The sequence below is a fragment of the Carassius auratus genome, chromosome 41, assembly GCF_003368295.1.
Source record: "Carassius auratus strain Wakin chromosome 41, ASM336829v1, whole genome shotgun sequence".
Classification (NCBI taxonomy): Eukaryota; Metazoa; Chordata; class Actinopteri; order Cypriniformes; family Cyprinidae; genus Carassius; species Carassius auratus.
This window is the reverse complement of record NC_039283.1, coordinates 22746083-22769286: the sequence shown is the minus strand read 5'-3', so window position 1 is coordinate 22769286 and position 23204 is coordinate 22746083. Positions and strand designations below refer to the sequence as shown.

Genomic DNA, 23204 nt, shown 5'->3' with positions numbered 1-23204 from the left:
ACATCCACCTTTTATTTAATTAAACCTCTTAGTCATGTATATATATATATATATATATATATATATATATATATATTTAATAGACTTTCTAACAAAGTGCTTCAGGCCACAATTAGTTGCATGGTTTTGTGAAATAATATATCGATTGAGGGTTTAAGGTGTTGTTGACCCAAAACTGACCCAGACAAAATTGTAGCAGAGCAACTTACGCTAGTTAGCATGCTTTCACAGGGTATACAGAACTGATGTTTGAGAAGTGAGAAACTGGTACAGAAAGCAAAAAGCATAAAAAACACTGGCTGCACAGGCACAAGTGTGCCCAATACAGCTCTCAGTCCATAAAACGAGCCCCCTTTTATTTTAGGGACAGAAAAATTCCATTCCACTCAATCATGTGGAATTATTAAAGGTGGTTCTGCCACAGCACAGCCAAAGAGGTGAAATTAGACTGTTTTTCATTTCACAAGTTTCCATTGCAAACACCAATAGAAAGCAAGGTTTTGTTTTTCTGAATAAAGTTAATGTTCCATTGTTTTTTAGCATGCTGATAAGGTCTTTAACATTTTAAGGCTGGAGTTTTTTCTACTTTCACTGGCTTCTTAGTTCACTCAAGAGAAAAATCTGTCATCATTTACTCACCCTCTTGTTGTTCCAAACCTGTATAACTATTTCCATAGAACACAAGAGGTGAACTTTTGAAGAAAATATCTCTACATTTATGAGAGGTCTTGAGAAGTGATGCAATGCCCAATTCATTGATTGATCTTTTGAGTCCGAGCTTAATGATCTGAATGGTCCATTTCACACAACCATTCTAAATGAGACATGTTTAAAATGTAGAAGAAAGAAAGTCACATGCATCTAGAGCAACATAAGGGTAAATAGATGTTGATAGAGTTTTTATTTTCGGGTGAACTATCCCTTTAATTTACAGATTGCGGTAGGGTTCTCAGGTTTGTTTGTTTGTTTGTTTGTTTGTTTGTTTGTTTTTTATCCATGACCTTTTCTTCTGTCCTCTATAGAGTTCTGTGTTTAACTATCGTGTCTGGATTATTTGTGCTAAAATGATTCCCAGTCAAATAAAGTAAGCTAATAACACCAAGTCAAATCAAAAAGTGGAAAATTTTAAACTTCTGGCAGAGGATGACAACTGCACTTACACAAAACATTGGCTCAATGTCTATTCATCTGCCCATGCACTTGCTTTTGCGTGTGTGTGTGTGCATTTATGCTATTACATTTAAAACAGTATGCCAATGTACAATTTTAGACATTTAGTTACATCGTTAAAGCAAAACTGGATTTGCCATTATTCTATTGGCTGATGCACTGATCCAACTAAAATGTATGTGGCAATAACCAGACAGAGACTTAAAGGGATAGTTTACCTTCGGTTGCTGGTCCCCATTGACTTCCATAGTATGGAGCAAAAAAATTAAATGAGGGTGAACTGTTTCTTTAAGTTCATCCAATAAAAAAAGAAAAAATTCTGTCATCATTCACTTACCCTCACGTCATTCCAAATGTGTATGACTTTCTTTATGTGGAACACTAAAAAAGATACTCTGAAGGACACCACTGGACATTGATCCCCACTGATTTTCAGCAAACCAGTGTGGTTATATTTAACTAAAATTTCAACTATTAAATGTTTTCATTAACTGATTAAAAAAACTGAAATAAAATAAAAATATTAGATGAAAATTTTAAAAAGTTGTCTGGGCTGAAATAAAATGTATTTAATATAAAAGTACTAAATTAACAATGAACATGAAAACTAAAAAAGTTTAAGCTAATTCAAATAAATAGTGTTTAAATAGTATATGGACCTAAAGAATGAAAGAATGTCAGGAAATGTCAGTAAATGATGGCATATGTTTCCTTTTTTTGTGTTAACTGTATTTTTGATGTCAAAGTTTTTTTTTTTTATTCAGAAATTTAGCTGTTGAGGCTGAAAAACTGACAAGCGAGTAGAACATTTTTGCTGAACTGGTGCATAAATTTTGACTTTTTGACTCTCTTAGTTGTGTGCTGTCTCTTTTACTCCTTTGTAAACTCAGTGGATGTCAGCTGTGCTTCCAGATGTCCCTGCTCTCTCTCACCCCATCTCATTAAGAGCCTGTAAAAAAGCTGGAGAGTGGCATCATAAAATCCCCACTATAATGAGTGGTTAAGTGCAAACAAACAAATGCGAGAGAGGTCAAGGGCGGCTGAACTGAAAAACTGCAGACTTTCACACACCGGGGTGATCGTTCCCCATTCTTCCCTGACATGTCCAGGGCAGAGAGTGATTACTGCTGGACAATAGGGCAGCCTGGGACAGACAGACCACCTGTCAGGAGGTGGGGAGGAACCTTAATCAAAATGAAAGAGTCTCGGTATCATGCTGATTAATACAAACCGCCAGAGCCTTTATAGACAGCCGATCCCTTCACTTGGAACGGCCCAGGTTGGCTCACGGGTTGCTCGGCAACAGCGGTACTAAGTGAAGTGTTGGAACTGGCGTGATTAAAGCTCTAGACTACTTTGCTGTAGTGAGTAGCTGTCTCGCTGCAGGAATTCAGCAGCCTGCAAATCCCGCTCAAGTCTACGTATGTTGTAGACTTTGCACAGTCTGTTGTCTCATATTAGATCAATTTCAAAGAGCTTTTACACTTTTATTAGGTACATGTGTTTTATGTTGCAGCAGTCAGGCTTAAAGAAGCAGTGCACCACTTAGTGTTCTATGCGCAATTGTGATTTATTAAGGTTTGCAGTTCTGGCCAACTTCAAGAGAGAGTTCACACACACAAAAAAAATAAAAATTATTTGTCATCATTTATAAACTCTACACTTGGTTCCAAACCTGTATCAGTTTCTTTTTTCTGTTGAGAAAACACATACACACAAAAACACAAAAGATATTTTGAAGAATGTTGGTAACCAAGCAGCTGAGGCTAGCCATTGACATCCATAGTGTTTTTTTTTTCCATACTATATAAGTCAATAACTGCTTCTGTTTTGTTTGTTTTTTACTTAAAATTATTAAATATATTGATTTATAAATTTAATATTAATGAATTTATTAAATATGATACTAATCTCATCTATCTACCTATCTATCTATATATATCTATCTTCTTCATAAGTCTTTCCTAGTTAAAAACTTGTTGATGAATAAAATATAATTGATAAAAAAAATAAAAAATAAATATGAATTCGGTTTTTACGTCTCTGTAATCAGATTCAAATAGAAAATTTGCATCCATTTGCTACTTACTCTTCCTTTTTATTTCTGTCTGTCTATTTATCTGTTTCATAAGGCATTTTAAAGATGACAAACTTTATAGTTAATTTTTTTTTTTATTTCAATGTATTATATTCTACTTTGTATTCAATTTCAAATCACAATTCTGTATCATGTTTGCTACTTCAATACAAATTTAAATTTAGCTATTGAATTGCAATTTAAAAGGCATGCTCAATTCTGAATTACATGCACCCTGCTGTTCTGGAACTCTTGCCAGAAGACCTTAAATTATGCTGAGGTTTTCAGCGAGCAGGTGAAAGTGAGTATGTGGACTGCAGAGCGCTCATACATGAGTTTGCACATCCCTCACCACTTCCCAGTGTTCATGTTTTGCTTATGCAGCTGACAGGCCCAAACCCCTGATTATCTGTCCTTAGCACATAGTATAATCTCCATCCTCTCCTGTCTTCTCCCACCAAATTTGATCCTTCCTGCTCCAGTACCACTAACTCATGCACTGCTATTTTAATCCCCTAAACTCTAAATAAGAGTATTTCATGACTCAACAGCGTATTTACTAAAACAGCAGCACAATAGCACATCACACCATTCCCTGTCCTGGAATCTCTCGTCTGTGAGGTTGATGGGAGGAGAATGTGATGGGATCAGGATGGAAGAGAGAACGTGGAGCTATGTGGTCCCCTTTCTAATGCCTCATGGAACAACAGGGTCCTGTAATAAAAATGTACCATGTCCAGTCTTTCTAGACAGGATTACACAAATGTAAGACAGTAAGCATACATGCTAGCATTTACACTGACTACCTCCATGTGTGATATTGCAGACCTCACACATTTTCAGTTACCTTTACTCCTTGGTGCACCTGCCCAACTTCATTTCAGGCTGCTGACGGCTTCTCTCAACGGCCGTCACATAAAGTGACCAAATGACCTCACCTCCTCTTCCCCGCTCCCCATTAGAGCTTGTCGCTGGGACTAATTTATCAGAGAGGTAGGGGGCACAAAGAGGGGCTTTATTCTGTCCCCCCTTCCCATATGAAGATCATCTCCTTTGGAATGTCCACCCCCCACATCGACAGCCACAGACTAAACCATGTTTTATCCCTTACAGCTAAATTCACCAAAGACTATACTCATTAATGAATAATCAAGGGGAAAAAAACACGGCCGTTAAATCCCTCTAATCTGAAAAGTGACCTCGCTCTCCAGTGGTAAAAAACGTTGCTTTACTATAAGTGTTCTAAAAGTTATGGCACCCCCCCCCCCTACACCTATTGTGATTGATGAAGCAGCCACAACAGGGGAAACATCGGTCCACCTCATATTCTTATAAACAACAACACGCTGGTTAAGAAAAGCAGGCCTCCCCGTCTACTGCCAGACGTGTAAATAAGCTTCCCTGTGGGAGAAGAGGGAACCACTGCGCTGTGCAGTGCTCTCACGTACACCAGTAATCACCACCATTGTTTATGCTCCACAGCGCACACACAAAAATACAAGGATTTGTCTTTATGTGGCCAGTGCTGCATATAAACTGAAAATGCATCTCAGACAGGCTAAAACAAAAGCCAGGCAGTGTATTGCCTGTGTGTATTTGCCTGTGACCCCCTCTAGAGGACCACAATGGAACTTCCTCTATTATCGCAACCATATGTTCATTTTCCAGAGATGTTTTTTGAATACGATTCATAGCTGGATAATATCAGAAACCTGATATATAATATAATGTATTCCAAGTACACGTAAAATTAGATGTAAATAACTTACTAGAAATAAAGAAATGAATTAATTTGTTGTTGATTAATTTCTTGGTTAAGTTCTTGGATAAATGTGTTCTAATTGTGATCTATCTATGTATCTATCAACAGCTATTTCCATTCATCGAGTTCTTGAATTTTGGAAAACGTGATATAATGAAAAAAGCGAGTGCTGGTAGCCCGTGGGGTGTCTGACGCGGGGGGCTCGCCCTCTAAATAAACTTAGGAGTTCAGAGAGGGGAAAGAGACGGCAGAGAGCTGAAGTCATCAGTTACCAGACGAGCACGCGAGCTGAGAGGAGGCGAGAGAAAGGGAGAGATAGTGAATTGCTCAACCGTGAAACCGTGAGCTATCGAGATTGAATAGAGAAGAGCGACGTCTCGGTGACTATTTAGAAATAAAGCGTCAGAGTTTCACTGAAAGTTCCTCGAGATGCTGTGATGAGGATGACGCGAGGACCTCCTACATATTAGGCTCAATAAATAAAGTAACCTTCTCACCTGGACGTGTCGTGCGGAATCACAGTGGGGAATACATACAGTAATTCAGGAAGACAATCCAACTTTAACACCATGCCAGTTTAATTTGATTCCCTCCTCCCCATATTTAAGTTTTGCTTTCAGTGCGCTGGATGGAGAACTAACACTTTCGTTGTTTCCATGGAATGAGTGGCTCTCTCTTTGGATATCTCACAGTGGCACATATGTGGATTGCCTCCAATATGTTACTGCCGAATCGGCCCAGGTGCATTTGGGCCATTGAAAATTCAGTTTCTCTTGCGCGTGAGCACAGCTGGGGCTTCTGCCCGGTTTAGGAATAACTTATTGAGTATTGCACATATCAACGTGCGATAAGGGACATTGACATTGACGGGACAAGCATCATTCCCCTGATTACTATGCAATTACAATTGATCTCCATAGTTTTGATCTTGCATTGTATGGAATACACAAACTGTCAGCATCAAGACTCCAGGCACCGGCTAAACAAACGTAAGTTCCACGCGCTGTTGACCTGATGCTTTACGCACACCTGCACATCTCTTACGGCCTGTTTGTGTGAAGCACATTCATTTTTTTGTAATCATTATGTTTTGAAATACATGCTATGTTATACTTTTTGAAACGATAAATTATTATTTTATAGGTTAAAGTCTATTTTAGGAAAATATTGATATTGAATTATCAGGTAATAGGACACGGTTAAGGTTTACTATGAGACTTTTTTATAATTTTATTTATTTATTTATTGGCAGTTAATATGAGCCACTCGTCAATTCAAAAGCTAAAAATATAATCAGTGGCCTCGACACTCGCAGTCTTTCCTTTATGCAGATGATAAAAATCAGTAGGCTCTTTTTCAGCAGCTGAAAAATCTACCGAAATGTTATAATGACAACTGTTTTTTACCCCGTTATTTTGAGACAAATAGTCTGGGTTGCCAAGTGTGCGGTTTTTCCCCATGTATTTTGATACAAATAGTCTTGGTTGGCAAGTGTGCAGATTTTATGTGGCTTGTGAGGGTTTGACTTATCTCACCAATTGTGGAGCCAGTAAATGCACTATAGGAAAATAGTGTTTCTAATTAAATATGCTAAAATCTAATATTAGACTTTACTTAGAGTAGGCCTACACGCCATATTTTAATAGTCCTATGTCATGTCAAGTTCCTACTTTATTTCTTTATTTTTGTTTATTTAGGCTATTTTGATGTCAGGGTTCGTTCACGCACCATTGAATATTCTTTAGGCTACTTCTGTTCTCCACAGGCTCGTTTTCATTCGGGAAAAACATCATTATGGCCTCTTCTCTGAATAAGTTTCAAATATGAAATAAAAGTTGTATGGTACTGTGTACATTGTATAAGAAACCACCTGTTCAGTTAAAAGTGTAGGCCTATTGCAAACTTTTTAAATAGGCTTACAGTAAATCAAGCTATTTTCTAAGTGATTCTAAAGTTGATGTTTTTAAAACTTTTTTATAAAATGTTAAAATCTGAGAGAAAAAAATGATTTTTTTTTTTTTTTTTTTTTTTTTTTTAAGGGGGTTCGGTTTTGTTGGGGTTTTGATTGGTTTTGTTTAGTGGACTGTTTCTGTTACAAAGACTTGGCAACCCCCAAAACAGCGTAGTGTTGCTTGAGATAAACCAGTCTAAGTGAAACTGCGCTCGTCACTTAAGCCTGTTTTTGATCTTTATTGGTTTGGTGGCTTAGTATGAGGAATATTTCACTTGTATCCCACTGTGAGGACAAAACAGCTGCTTAGATATCCCAGATAAATTTCCGTTGAGGTAAAAGCTTAGAAGACGCGTGAAAATGTGTCACGACAGTGACAGTGACAATGTTTCAATTTATTAGAGACTTTTGAGGTTTGATTCGGACACATAACTTATCGGCAAGGGACACACTGCTGATTTTGTCATTTAAATCTTGTTTTAGGTTACGTTGCAGTTCTTATGTTAACATACCTTCCATTAACGAGTCACGTTTTTTGCTTCATTGTCTTGTGCTATCATTGTTGTGGTCAGTGCGAGCATGGAAGTATGAACATGTAAGTAGCATCAATGGTCAGTCCAGTGTCGTGTTTGGATCGCTCTCTAGCGGCCACTAAATTACGCAGTTAACCCTTTAGTGCGCTTATTGGTCCGTTTGTTGACTGTTCTGTTGCTGCTCGTGGAGATATCCCTAAAAGAAGCACAGCGCGTTTCCTGTTTTCTTCCAGTTTGCAACAGAGTCGAGTATATCCTTTGAAAAAAACAGCTGTTTTTGTTTTTATAATTCATGGCCCGAACCTTTCTCACCCCGTCCAGGACCATCTTTATAGCTGAACTGAGCACATCAAATATTTGTACATGTGAAAAAGATTTAGTTTAAAGTAACATGATAAGAAATTCCTCATTTTGTTCAAAAGATCATTTTATTAGATGTATTACTGATGAAGGCAAGGCTATAACCAAATTCTCAGGATTATGGGGGACCATGTGTAATTTGGGGGTCATGTCCCCCTTCGCTGTCTGTGGTTGTTATGGCACTAGATGAAGTGTTTATATGAATATTTTTGGTTTACGGAGAGAGAAACAAAATTTGGATAAACTCTGAATTGCTCTGAAATACGAAATTCATGCATGCCAAGCTCCAGAACTGTGTAATTGAGTATGCTTTTATTTCAATAAGCAAGGAAAACAAATAGGTCTCGAAAGGCTCGATTAGAATGAATGCATAAATATGGTCCAAATTAGCTGATGACAAAGCCAATTATATGCAACAGAATAGCTTTTGGTATCAGGGAGCCACAAAAATGTCATTGTGGCTTTGTGGCACTCACTGGGTTGTTTCAACTCTGATTGAAAAAAGTGATATTATGGAATTCAAAATACAAAACCCTTATCCATCTTTTCTGTATTAAACCTAGATGCTGTTAGAATTGTGGACTGTGGTCAGGACATTGTCTTCAGCATACTAACTATGTGCTCTCATGTGTCCAGTCAGACTTTGACAGCTAGTTAGTTCAGTACACAACTGTTATTTTGAATTTAAAGAGGGAACGATTTGGGTTATCCTTAAATAGTAGAAATTTTAGCATTTTTTTTTTTTTTTTTGAGCAGGGTGATGGATATTTATATGCATGGTCAAATCTATGCTGGTGGTGTGTGAATGGTGGCAGACACAGTAGCAATGAAGTGTGACAAACGTGATGACCGCCATCCATTTGTATCATCAGATGCTGCTAATTAAGAGACTTTGAAACGTTTGTGATGGACAGAAACTTGGGTGAATGAACTAATTTATCAGTTCACAGAGAGTGACCAAACGGTCGCCTGACCTCAAACATTTCCTGTCTTCCGTCTGTGCATGTCTGTGTCTCCGCCTTGATGAGTAAAAGCCACAAGGATTTGATTTGCATTTAAAATAGACACCAACGAATTTGTAACATCCGATACTTATAACATCTGAATATTTTCTTTGCATTTGACTGTTTTGTAAAAGTGCTGAAATTTTTTTTACAATTTGTGTATTTTTAGTATATTCTCTATTTGAGGGTTCTAGGTCGCAGAGGACATAAAATGTGAGGTCACCACAAGAAGAAGCCTCGTAAGTAATGTTCCACACAGCTTTGTCAATGACAGGAAGTTTTTTGAGAATAAAGCCATGGCTGTGTTTTTTAGTAAATTATATTTGCTTGTGTGTGGCCTCCCCATGTTGTGAATATCCCAGGAAATTAATTGTGTGGGCCTGCTTCAATGACTCAAACCACAAGTCTTTGGGCAATAAGTAAACACTTTTATTTAATGTCTATGTCTGACATTTTGTTATTTAATTAAATTTTAACTGTACTGCTTTACCATTAGATTCTGGGAATGCTTGCTTTTGCGGTCTTCGAGTTTGAACCGTGGCGAAGCGATTTCGAATGTTCGGATTTCAGGAGTGCTCGTGTGGTTGTTATGCAAGCCGACCCAAGGGCTGTGGCAGTGCAAGGGCAGGCAGAATTCCTCAGGGTAAAGGGTTCTGTGAATCAGAGAGCTTTGGCAGGAACACATGTGGGCAAATGGACAGCAGTTGTAAAGATTGCTTAGATATGTCAAACAGAATATCCTTGATCTATGGCAATCTGGCAGCCAAGAGAATCGCGGAGGGAGACAGAAACAAACAACAACGATGCCCTAGACAGAGTTCAGTAGTATGGAATGTAAGAGCAGGTTGAAAACATCTTTCTGTCTGTCTGTCTATTTTGGCTTTTGTTCAGTAAGGATGCATTATGCATTAAATTGATCTAAAGTGTTAATAAAACATTACAATACAATAATAAAACATTACAATACAATATATATATATATATATATATATATATATATATATATATATATATATATATATATATATATATATATATATATATATACACAGTATTTTCCGGACTATAAGTCACACTTTTTTTCATAGTTTGGCTGGTCCTGCGACTTATAGTCATGTGTGACTTATTTATCAAAATTAATTTGACATGAACCGAGAGAAATGAACTGGAGAAATGAACCAAAAGGAAACATTACCATCTACAGCTGCGAGAGGGCGCTCTCTCGCGGCTGAAGATGGTAATGTTTTCTCTTGGTTCTAAATAAATGCGACTTAGGGTGCTTTCACACTAGCACTTTTGGTGCGCACCCGGGTTCGATTGACGTCAGAATTCGGTTCGTTTGGATGATGTGAACGCTGTCTTCCGTACTCGGATGCACACCCCCGAACCATACCCGAGTCCGCTTAAAAACGGTGGTCTGGGGTACGCTTCTTGTAAACTTTGTTACAGTCCGCTGCTTATATGAAAGCAATTGTACTAAATCGCAGAATGAACCGCTTTTAATGACAAATTATTTGATGAAAATGTGTGTTTGTGTGTGTTTCACTCACTTTCCTGATGAGCGTGACTGACACGCTGCAAGCAGAGAGCTGTACATCTCATTTATGTTCGCCTTCAACGTTCTTTAGAGCATTTTCAGTAAATTCGTAAGACAGACGCAAGTGCCGTTATGTACTGAAGCTTTATCAACGAAACGAACAGTCCCAAAACATAATACATAAAAGTGCAGAGAGTAATGTTATGCATTTGCCGCCTTCTCCTGCGCTGTCATTACCAAGCAACGGGGTAAGCAGCTGCTGACTTGATGACGCAAGCGAACCGCGGTTCGGAGTCAAATATTATAATATGAACACAGTCCAGTGGGGGCAGGGGGAGGGGGGAGCAACCGAACTCGGGTTCGGACCAGGCAAGTGAACCAAGTGTGAAAGCACCCTTATAGTCCAGTGCGACTTATATATGTTTTTTTCCTTGTCATGACATATTTTTGGACTGATGTGACTTCTAGTACTCAGGTGCGACTTATAGTCCAAAAACTACGGTATATATATATATATATATATATATATATATGTATATGTACCTCTGTGCAATTTTTGTGCAACACCATTTTTACGTACCTTACTGCATGTTTCGCCACAGGTTCAAACAGAAATGTCAACTGAGTGATGCTAAAACACTGGTTCAATTCGTGAACCCTGGCATGTTTTTATCATGTTGATATAGGTACATATTGCTGTGTTTTATTATGTTACTTCTGGTAGGTATTGCAGGGGTTCAGAATTCAAATATCCGGGGACTGTCTCTAAAAGTTAGTGCTCTATCGTGTTAGAAATATGCCTTACACCAAGCCCAAACCTAAACCTACCTGATAGTGTTAACAAATGCAAAACTGATATAAATGCAACCATGCCATTTGAACTACCTTATATGCAGATTTGAAATGCTTTGTCGAACCATGGTTACACAGGATTCAAACCAGACCTCCTCACCTCTCAAGTACGCAAACCTAACGCCTATGAAAACCCATAGATATGAAGCTGGATATGTGCGATGCTAACATCCAGAAGCATCAGTTGTCAAATCTCCCAACATATAAATATTGTTTTGAAGGTTTCAGAGTTTTACTGCCTCTAGTGTTTATTTTGGAAACTGGAGTGCAGTGCACCCAGGTACATTTATGCCATGAGACCAGGTAGAAATCATTATATTAGAAAGATTTCTGAAGGATCGTGTGACACTGAAGACTGGAGTAATTGCTGCTGGAAATAGGGATCCTCGTTTCCCATACTTTTTAAACTGCTGCCCTATTGTTTAGGTTTGTGGATGGTTGTAAAAGTCCTCAATATGTAACATCCTTTCAAGTCATATCATTTCAAATGGAATAAAACTTAAAGTAGAAGCTATTTTTTTAAAACCTCTGTGAAGTTGAGCTAGACCAATCTTCATTGTACCCTACCTCACCCTCATCCAGATGCTCTGATTCAGTCTCTTCTAAAATGCAGAGCCTTTAACCATCTGAGACTGACCTTTGAAAAACACCTGGAAGCGATTGACTTCAATCACAGATGCACCTTGAAGCAGCCGAGGAGCTGCTTGTTTTTTTACTCTGCCGAATTTAGTAAGGTACTGCACTGTACTTTACAGTATGATGCGATTAGATCAGTGAACGTCTGTTCTTCTCACAGTAACTGTGAACTCAATCACTTTTGACTTCTTCAGTTCCCGAGCCAAAACAACAAGGCCATAGTGCATAGATATTATTCACAACCCCTTGAGCAATAAACTGAAGAAAACATTCTCTCAAAACACATGGAATAAAGTCAGGCCTATTTCTCAGAAATATTGTCTAGTTTTGTTTCAAGTTGCTCTCTCAAGAAGGTTTTCAGGTTAGCAATCAGCTATATATTTTAAAGGTAAATCTTATCTTAAGAGATTTGTGAGTGAGAGTGTTTTATAAATATGTCACTGGGACATTGAGAAACCTCTTTGTCATGCATTTGTGGTGGGCGATTTCAGCATGTATTTGCAGCTGGAAGTCTCCAGTGGAGACTAGTTGATTCTGTCTGGGTTTTATGTCACAGTAAGGCCACTCAGTTTGTGCGCTTATGAACACAAATGCTACTGTGCTGCCGTTTGCGTGCAAACACCGGTATGCGACGTGTCCCTGTTGATTCGTTTCTCTGCCGGGAGAATCCACAGATGACTGTGCTTCCTGTTGTGTTTATTATTACACTACATTATGGTCACTGTTGTAGTCTTAATTGATGGCTCTGTTCTTTCCTTTGAGAAGCTGGAATCATTTAGTTGTACCCACCAATCTTGTTTGCTCTTATAAATGTTGAGAATGTCCAAGTAAATACCAAGTATGTTTTTCGTAACTAACTGCTGGCAGAAGAAGCAAGTCTTTCAGTTTGGTTTTCAAGACTTTGCATACATTTGGATTTCTACACATTATATTATTATGTTTACTGAAATGACATTTTTGCATATATATATACATATACAGTACAGACCAAAAGTTTGGACACAACTTCTCATTCAAAGAGTTTTCTTTATTTTCATGACTATGAAAATTGTAGAGTCACACTGAAGGCATCAAGGGCTATTTGAGCAAGAAGGAGAGTGATGGGGTGCTGCGCCAGATGACCTGACCTGAACCCAATCGAGATGGTTTAGGGGTGAGCTGGACCGCAGACAGAAGGCAAAATGGCCAACAAGTGCTAAGCATCTCTCGGGGAACTCCTTCAAGACTGTTGGAAGACCATTTCAGGTGACTACCTCTTGAAGCTCATCAAGAGAATGCCAAGAGTGTGCAAAGCAGTAATCAAAGCAAAAGGTGGCTGCTTTGAAGAACCTACAATATGACATATTTTCAGTTGTTTCACACTTTTTTGTTATGTATATAATTCCATATATAATTTCACATGTGTTAATTCATAGTTTTGATGCCTTCAGTGTGAATCTACAATTTTCATAGTCATGAAAATAAAGAAAACTCTTTGAATGAGAATTTTGAATGAGAAACTTTTGGTCTGTATTTTATATATATATATATATATATATGGCATTTTTTTTTCAGAGGAAGTGCACAGAGAACAGGAAATGATGAGAAGTGAAATTTCGTATTCAGTTGGCATTGCACATACAGTATGAATACCGCAAAAAACAATATGAAGTTTGTTTTTGCATGCCATTTATCAGCGGATTTATCTGAAATATATTATTCCACAACAACAGACCGCAAAGCCAAAACCAAAACCAAAAAATTATTCAGGCAATTTAGGAATCCCAGCCAGGACATGCCCAGGAAAAAGAGGACATATGGTCACCCATATATCCATTACACTTTTCAGACCTTTACATTTGTATACATAATTTTTTGAGCACACATGTTGTTTGATCCTAAAGTCAAATTGATGTTTCTATCACAGAGGGTTCAGGGGTGAGCTCCCAGGGATGCCAGGGAGGCTGTCAGACCTGCTCGGTTTACAATGGCTGTCTGACCTGCAAACCCAAGCTTTTTATTCACCTTGAGAGGGACGGGATGAGGCAGATTGGAGTGTGCCTGCCCTCCTGCCCTAATGGTTTCTACGGCACCCGTTCCCCTGACCGGAACGACTGCATAAGTAAGACACGTTTACCTCAGCTTCTCTTTGAAATATATACTCTACAGATGTATTTATGTCTTGGCTATGGACATTGATGTGTATACTACAGCATTCTCTTCTCAGCTCAGGCAATGTGGTAATGAGTGTGTAACCTGTCTTCCAGAGTGTGGGTCAGAGTGCGAATCGTGCTTTAACAGGCACTTCTGTCTGCACTGCAGAGCGGGCTCCTATTTGCACAAGGGCAAGTGCATGGAGAGCTGTCCAGATGGGCTGATGCCCAGCGAGACCAAGAAAGAGTGTGTACCTGGTGAGCGCCCAGTTTACAGTCACAGAAAAGGTTTTACCGTCATTTTTATGTGGCCGACCACCAGTTTAGATTTCAAAGCTTGGACTAAATCCTCATCAACTTGACATGAGCGTCATGTAACAGAAATGAAATACTTACCTAGAGTCACAAAACAGTGAGGTTCCAAATCTACAAACATAGATGATTTAAGACGCTGGGGGAAAAAATAATATATATATCTCAGACTTTCAAAAGCTACATATTAGAGAGAGGATCATTCACTAAATTAGAGAGAGTGCTGTCGGAATGAACAGATTCATTCAAATGAATCAGACTTTCAAAAGCTACAAATTAGAGAGATGGATATCTTAAACTGATTCACTTGAATGAATATGACTTTCCACTGCTACATATTAGACAGATGGCCATCTAAATTAACTGATTTACTGCATATTAGATGGATGATTATTACTAGAATAATTCAGACTTTGCAAACTAGTTTGGATGAAATAGTTTGTTAAAAGCTACAGTATTATGAACATAGCTGAACACTTTCAGAACAAAAGCTTTTCCACCCTAATTACCCCTTCAGACTGCATATTAGTACCTTAAAAATACATAGTGATTCCTAAATTGTACATTTTTGTACCTCTTGAAAAGGTATCACCCCAGTGACAACTTTTGTACCTTTTTTCAGTAGTGTTATTGTCAATTGTTGAGAGCAGACTGAAAAATGTTGTCCAGTTAGTTACTCAGCAGTTCTTCTAGTGAAGCTAACTGTGTGTGTGTGTGTGTGTGTACAGCATGTCCTGCGGACTGCGACTCCTGTGATAGTGATACGTGTACGAGGTGTGCGCCAGGACATTACCTACTACATGGGCAATGTTATCCTGTCTGCCCAGACGATTTTGAGCCCAATAACTTAAATGAGTGCATCCCAACAGGTTAGTCTCTAACATAGCACCTGCTATCAAGACACAGTGCTTTATGTGTGAGTCTTCACTGACTTGTTAACTGTGTTTTAGTGCACTGTGATGTGGGCGAGTGGAGTGAATGGGGCCCCTGCTCACGCTCAGGTAAAACCTGCGGCTTCAAAAGGGGCGAAGAAACAAGGACCAGGAAGGTCCTACAGAATCCCTCTCCAATGGGAAGCCCGTGCCCTATGACTTCTGATAAGAGGGAATGCTTTGTCAAAAGAAAAAGATGTAAGTGGCCAATATAATTATTAATAATTAGACCCAAATATCACTGAAAACTGTAAGTCTGATCACTCAGAGGAGTGAAAAGCTGCATGATTTGGGGTATCATTAAAACCGTAACCCTACGTATGAGCAATAACAATAGTGATGATTGACTTAGTGAATGGAATAGCCAGTAGGATGTTGTACAGTTTCCACTGTTTTCTAACTAAAAACATTGACTCTACTTATTTTATTTAATATATAAATGCTTGTTTTGTATCGTCTGGATAATTATAAAAGGGGACAGAAATATTTCCCAACTGATGCAAAACAAATACATGAAACAGATTCAAGGATCTGTGCAGTTGTAAGCTTAACCATATTTGGACAGTTATGTTTTGAATGTTTATTTGGTTAAGTGGTATTTGTGGGACATTGCTGCTTTATGACAGACAGCCGGCAAACCCGACAGCTCATCACTCTCCACCTCATAAAGACTCAGGGCCTCAGTACAGAGAAAGAGAACAGATGAAAATAAAAAGGGGATGGAGATTTTCATGTGAACTTTTTTAGACTCCAAACACCAATGATATGGATTGATCTCACACACAGATTCAACAGTAAAACAAACAAACACACACACACACAACATGCCAAATGTCGCTCTGGATCAAAAGCTCTGTGGGCAACATTTTAAAGAATCATAGGCACATTTATGATGCAGATATACTGTATTTATTTTCCCCGCAGACATGCTGTAATCCGTTGACTTTGGGGGGGCATAAAATATAACTAATAATTGTAAAAAATAAAATAATCATTTGAAAACATAAAAAAAAAAAGTTTTACCCTAAATAAATATTTATGCTTGTTAAATTATTGGGTCTCCAAATTCTATAGTAGTGTATGATTGCACATACAAGGAATCTGTTTTAGTGTCACAATTTGTTTTAGTTGCATAAAATATAGAATTAAACTTGTTGGACGAAACAAAATATACCCTAAAATATATATTTTATGCTCTTTAAATTATGAGGGCCCTCCAATATAGCATTGCATAAATAGTTTCCAAAGAAGGAATCCCATGATACACTGTGTGTAAAAATAAATAATTAAAAATAATAATTAATTAATAATAAAAAATCAATAATAAAAGATGGTGCACGAAACAAAACATCGTAGACAAATACTTACATAGATAGATTCATGTTAAATTGAAGTGAGGAGTGTTGTATCAGTCCGCTGGGGGCCATGAGTGAGGGGTGCGTTTTATACACTGCAGGCTCGGTTATCAACCTCGACCCCGCTTGTGATTACCCAGCTCCCCCAACTCCTGAAACATCAACTGCACACTAATTATCTGCTGAGGTTCTGTCCTGTCCGTGTTTATGTTCCACATACACCAAGAGGGTCAGTGGTCTGACCCCCGCCAACTCAAAGTACTCCCACTGACACTGATACATCCTCCTTGTCCACCCCCGACTCCTGATACATACAAACACACACACACATATGCAACTGTTTTACTTGTTGTTTCCCCAGCCAAATCCCTCTCCATTCTTCTCTCGTTACTTGTCATTTGTCTTTCTTTCGTGTTCTCCCTCTGACTAATCCTGACCTTTTTCTTGCATAGTTTGTCCAAACGCAGCCCTGCGTCTGGCCCCTGTCCTTTCCCTTTCAGGCTTCGTGACTCTAAATTCAACTCCTAGTGTGCCTTTTTTTCCTTTCTTTTTTTTTGCTCAGTTTTTTAATGTTGGTCATATATATTTGGGGTCCGTTTAAAGAAAATATATTTTTTTTTAATCAAGGATTAAACTGAATAACAGTAAATGTTACAATGTAATGTACAGTAATGTTACCAAAGTTGATCTTTTGATGGTTTAAAAAAAAAAATCTATTATTTAGCTTTTTTTATTATTTTACTCATAAAAGAATCCTGGAAAAAAAAAAGTATAATGTTTTTTACAAAAAAAAACATTAAGCAGCACACCTGTTTTCATCAAATTCATACATACATAAATATTTAAATAAATTATTTACAATTATAATTTGACAATATTACTGTTTTTACAGTATTTTTTATCAAATAAATGGCACCTTTGAGTGACTTCTTTCAAAAAATGGCAAACTTTTGAATGGTAGCATACATATATATATAATTTGTGTGCGTTTTTGTGTGTACAGGTTTTACCTACATTGTAGACATCAAATATATTTAATAAATATAGTTAAATATACGAAGTATACTCAAAGCCCGGGCATTCCTCCTGTGGGACGAGCCAAAGCCCTTAATCCCTGCCTGGCTCCTCCCAAAATCCACCAGACGGTAGCACGCCTGCCAGGGAGGATGTGACCCCCTCCACCCCACCCCATCTCACCCCCGTGGTTCATTGCACTGATATTATATCCCATTTCAACCATCTCCTCATCTGTGTTCTTAGCAGCAGACTGGGACGATTTGGGTTGTCAGGGTTGACTTTAGTGTTTCACCTTTTACTGACTGTGCATTTACGCCCCACATTCTTCCATCTGTCCTGACACACTTTTCACTTTTACTTTTCTCCCCTCTCAATCACTCTTTCTAGAATGATGTATAATCGGAGCCAGATGACTCCTCATTTCACCTATGTTGAAACATTTAGATGGACACAACTATGAGACAAACTCATTTCAAACCATTCCAGGCTTGCACCATATCTTAGAGGAGGGTGGAACTGCAATCACTGATTCATCCAGAAATTATGAATAGATCCATTATCATGTGGCTATTTTTAGCTGTAGAACTGCTGTAGCACCTGTAAACGTGTGCATTGATTTAACTTTAATTGTAAGCCCTTTATAATCACAGAGTAAAACCATTTATTTTAAAACTTTATTGCTCATAATTGCACTTTATTGAATCCTTCAAATGTCTGTTTTTTTTTTTTTTTTAAATAAATTACTACTTTTATTCAGCAGGATGTATTAAATTGAACAAAAGTGACAGTAAAGAAATAAATTCTGTTATTTTTAATTTTATATTAATCAAATAAGAATTATCATGGTTTCCACAAAAAAATAATAAGCATAACAAGTGCTTTCATCACTGTTAATAATAAGACATTTTCTGAAGAATCATGTGACAATAAAGACTGAAAGGCTGAAAATTCAGTTGTGCCATCACAGAAATTTATAAAAAATTTAATTGAAAGAGAGCAGTTCCTTTTTGATAATATTTCACAGTAGTACTGTTTAAATTGTATTTCTTATCAAATAAATAAAGCTTTAAAAAATGTTTACCAATCCAAATTTTGTACAGTAGTGTATACCTCACAATGATGAGTTTAGGTCTCATATTGTGACCTAATTTTAAACTCTTATCTACTTTTGAATATTTTAAATGCAGTTTTGCACTTTTACGCAGAAAAAGGCTTCCTTAACTAAAGGAATATATCTTTGATGTCTCAATCTCAAGAGATCTCTTGGATATCTAAGTTGTTTCTCTTGGATAGCAATCAGATTAAATGGAGAACAAATGGAGACGTTCCTGTTGAGACTTTACAGTTTCTCTGATAATGCTGAAAAAAACTGTAATCTCAAATGTAAAAAAAAAAAGTAATCTCATTCGATATGATGTCATATATTTCAATATTCCTGCAAGACCCAATTATCTGAGCAATGTTACCCATATTAAATTAACACTTTATTTATACAGTATGTCACATTCATGTCAAAACTGACTAACTCCATTAGGTCTTGTGTCTGAGCTTTGAAAGAGCAACCTCTGAGCCATGAAACTTTCCTCAACAGTTGCATCTGCTTCAGGGGTGGCGAGCAGATGCTCAAGAACATGTTCCATTCCTGAGGAAATCGCTTGTATCCCAATCGTTGTATGACCGTTTACTGAAAAACCTGACAGCCTTCCAGCTCTGAAAGGGTGGCAGTAAACATATCCAAAATAATCACCACATGAGCTCTGGTCGTGTTATGCCTTGGTTTATGGGAAAAGCAGAGGATTACGCCTAATCCACTGATCTCCAAATCATTACGACAAAGACAACAGTGTACGCAGAGGGAACTTCCTGTGTTTAAAGAGACGGGACGGCGAGAGGGGAGGTGATGACAGCGAGTGAAATGTGTGTGTGTGTTTTGCTTGGTCAGACACCGTACATGAGTCAGCCTGTTCATAATGCGCAGTACAATCACAGCAGATTCAAGCCTTCAGGAGGTGGAGGGGATTTCGCTACATCCTCTTAAACTAGCTTCGTTCACAAAGCAAGAGTCGTGCATCTTCATGGTCAAGTTTATATCAACAGCCGAGGCTACAATGGCACCCTATCACCCTGGCCGGACCCCAGGAATGTGTGGGTCGGTGTGGGTTGCAGCAGGCAGGGAGTCCGGCGAGAGTCCGGGGAGGGGGGCGTTGTCCACCTCAGCGCTTTTCCGATCCTCATCCGTGCCCCACCGATAAGCCTCTGACAATAAAGAAAATTGGCTAGCCATGACTATTAAGCAACGGCAAGATAAAGTAATATTAACAGAATTTTCGGTTGCACTTTATTTTACAGTACTAACATGTACTTATAGTGTACTTACAGTGTATTCATCTAAGAAAGTTCTGGTAATACTAGGTAACTGCATGGGATAGGGTTAGGTTTAGGGGTAGATTCAGGGTTAGTACCTAGTTATTACATAGTTATTGTAATTACTATAATAAGTACATAGTATGTACATGAGGAACAGGACTTTCTATTTTTGATGTGCTTCTCAGTTGTTCGCTTATTCGGGTGTAAAATGTTCAGCTGGGTGGCTTCACCTCGGTTGTTCATCTTGACAGTTTTATTCCAAAGAGACGTACTGTACGCTTATTTCAGGAATATTCCTGGAAGAAACCGGAGTGGTTGCCCAAGAGCGCAGTGCTGATAAAGTTCTCTGACTCTGCATTTGATGGGTCACCCCCACCTTTTTGCGTTTCTGCACAGAAATGAAAATGCTGTCATAATTTACTCACCTTCATGTTATTGTTTGGAGAATATAAGAAGAATCTTCACTTTTCTGCACAACACTTATAGTGGCCAGACTGATCAAAAAAGGGTCAAAAACTACTATATTATCATCCACACCAACGCACGATCACATTCTGTTTATTATATGCATACACTATAGTGTTGCTACATTAAATGCTTGAGCTCTTTAAAACAGGATGGGTTCTGATTGGCTGTCAATGTTTTTACCACTCATCACGTGGAAAAAAATTTATTGTTCTGAAAGTGATTGCAACCTTATCCTTTCATCGTCCACACCACACTAGGATTGATTCATTGTCATCCATCATACAGCTTCAGAAACTCTTTTTTTAGGTGACGATTTTATTTTGTGCTTTTGTCATTTTAGGTTTTTTTTTATTTATTTCTATAATACTTTTAGTTTAGTTTGAAATGTCACTAAAAATCTCAGGTTTGGAATGAGAGGGTGAGAATATAATGACAGAAACCTCATTTCTAGGTGAACTATCCCTTTAAAACACTGATAAACCATCACTTTACAGTGTGAAAGAAAGAATGAAATTGAAAAAAGTTGCTGTACATGACTGTCATCTTGTGGTAGACCAGACACAACCAGTTACACATTCCACCAAAAGGTCCTGCTGTTTCACAACTTCATAAATGGTTCTTCATCCTGGATTCCATCAAACTCTTAATAATGGAAGTGATGATTGCCGAAAGGGATGTCTCCCAACCAAAACAGCTGGACATTAAGAACAATGATCAACTTTCACTTATCCCAGATTAATGTGCATAAACACTGAAAGTAATTTTCCTGGAAAGTGTAAGCACTGGGGTGTTTAAAAACATTACTCATAAGCATCCCAAATTACCCAACCCAAACCGTAAGCGTTATCATGTAAGTTGCTTGTCCTGTGGATTTCTTCATGTTTTTTGAAAGAAGTCTCTTCACCAAGGCTGCATGTCTTTGAACACAACACAGCAAAATCAGTAATATTTTGAAATATTATTACAATTCAAAAACATTTTTCATTTGAATATGTTTTGTGATATTCGTTGTAATTTATTCTTCTTTTTCTTAAGACGTGATTTAATCTTGTGATGGTTCACTGCTCCAGTCTTCAGTGTCACATGATCATTCAGAAATCATTCTAATATACTGATTTGGTGCTCAAGAAACATGTTTTTGTGGATACCATCATACATTTTTTCAGGATTCAAAGGTTTAATAAAAAGTTTTTTTTTTCAAATATATAAATCAATTTAATGCATCCTTGCTTAATAAAAGTATTACATTTCTTTTAGAAAAACTTTTTTTTATTACATTTCCAAAAATTTTTACATTTTTTGAGGCAGCATGTACTATTACTTATCTAAGTGATCAGATTTTTACTGGACAAAAAAAAAAAAAAAACACTTTATATATTTCATATTAATATTTACTAGAATAATTGTTGCAAAATGCCTTAAGCTGTCACCATTTGTATTCTCAGGTAAGCCGAAAGGTCAGCGACGGAGAGAGAAGAAAAAACACTTAAATCTGCAGGATAAAGACAACGGCGAGGCCCGTCGAGAGAGGAAGAGAGAACGAGAGAAGGAGACGATCGACCGAGAGGCTTCAGAAAGCCGGAACAAAACAGAGCACCGTCGCCGGAGGGACCAGAGCAGAGACGCTGGAACAGTATAAGCTCCTCATTGCTCCTCTGCCTTTCTTTCCCCTATCAGGCCATGTCACCCCCTCACCCTCTTAACCCCTCGCTGAGGGGGTGTTGCTGCTACCTGTATAATTTAAATGTATACTGTATATGCACATGAGAGAGGGGGCGCTCGTCATCCACACCATTGCAGGCACTGAGGATTCCCAATAACCTCAGAGGGCCCCCTTTACCCCCCTCATGCCAGTCTTGTGCTGGATTGAGGCTGAACTGTAATGTGGGGCCAGTTATGTCCGATGATCAGTGAAATGTTTTTTGTTTTGTTTTGTTTTTTTAAAGTGGGTCCAGGTACAGCGCTGTATCATGGTTTGAGTGTAGGTTTTTGAGACATTAAAGTAGAGTTGTTTTATAAACAAAATATAAAGTAAATTAAAAATGATCATGCTTTACTGGCCACCGTGGACATTGCCTGCCGCCAGAGGCTGAGAGACTGAATGTTGATTGGTGCGAATGGCTAATGAACTGGCTTTCTTCATACTGGATGAACAGCAACACTCTAAGTGATAAGTAACTTTTATTCAGTTTTCTCCGAACAAAGTGTTGATTTGCCTGTCTATATACACAGGATTTTCTGAATGGAACAAGCTTTCCACTGAAGCCAGCTGACCAGAAATCAAAAGCACCTGTATGTCAAATAAACAATATTGAGTTTGTATTCGTTTGTAATTTATTGTCACAAACAAGCATACATATACAACATACACAACAGCAGCTTAGCCATAAATGTTTGGTAATACCTATTACTGTTTCGAGATATAAATCTGTGATATTTTCCATAATTTGTAATTATGGACATTTAAATACAGTAACAACTGATAACGTCTTCTGTATATCTGCAACTCTAGTTATACGCATGGATGAATACCTATATCTGCAAAAAACTCAACAAGATGATTTTGCTAAACGAACACGATAAAAAAATATTAGCCATTAGCTAAAACGACAATTTAGAGGTAAAAAAAAAACCTGTAATATTGAGCTCATACCATACTTGAGAATAACACAAACAAAAACAGACTTCAGGAGTTTACGGGTGACGTCACGGACACTACGTCCATGTTTTTATACAGTC

General features: G+C 37.8%; 1 protein-coding gene across 1 annotated transcript; it reads left to right on the top strand.

Annotated features, from left to right (window-relative positions):
• Positions 1–5253: 5253 nt before the first annotated feature.
• On the top strand, positions 5254–22238 carry LOC113059308 (R-spondin-3-like). Its single transcript, XM_026227709.1, has 6 exons — positions 5254–5998; positions 13789–13983; positions 14129–14272; positions 15055–15195; positions 15277–15456; positions 21911–22238. The coding sequence occupies exons 1-6, from the start codon at positions 5905–5907 to the stop codon at positions 22102–22104; spliced, it is 948 nt and encodes a 315-aa protein (XP_026083494.1). The 5' UTR covers positions 5254–5904; the 3' UTR covers positions 22105–22238.
• The last annotated feature ends 966 nt before the right edge of the window (positions 22239–23204 follow it).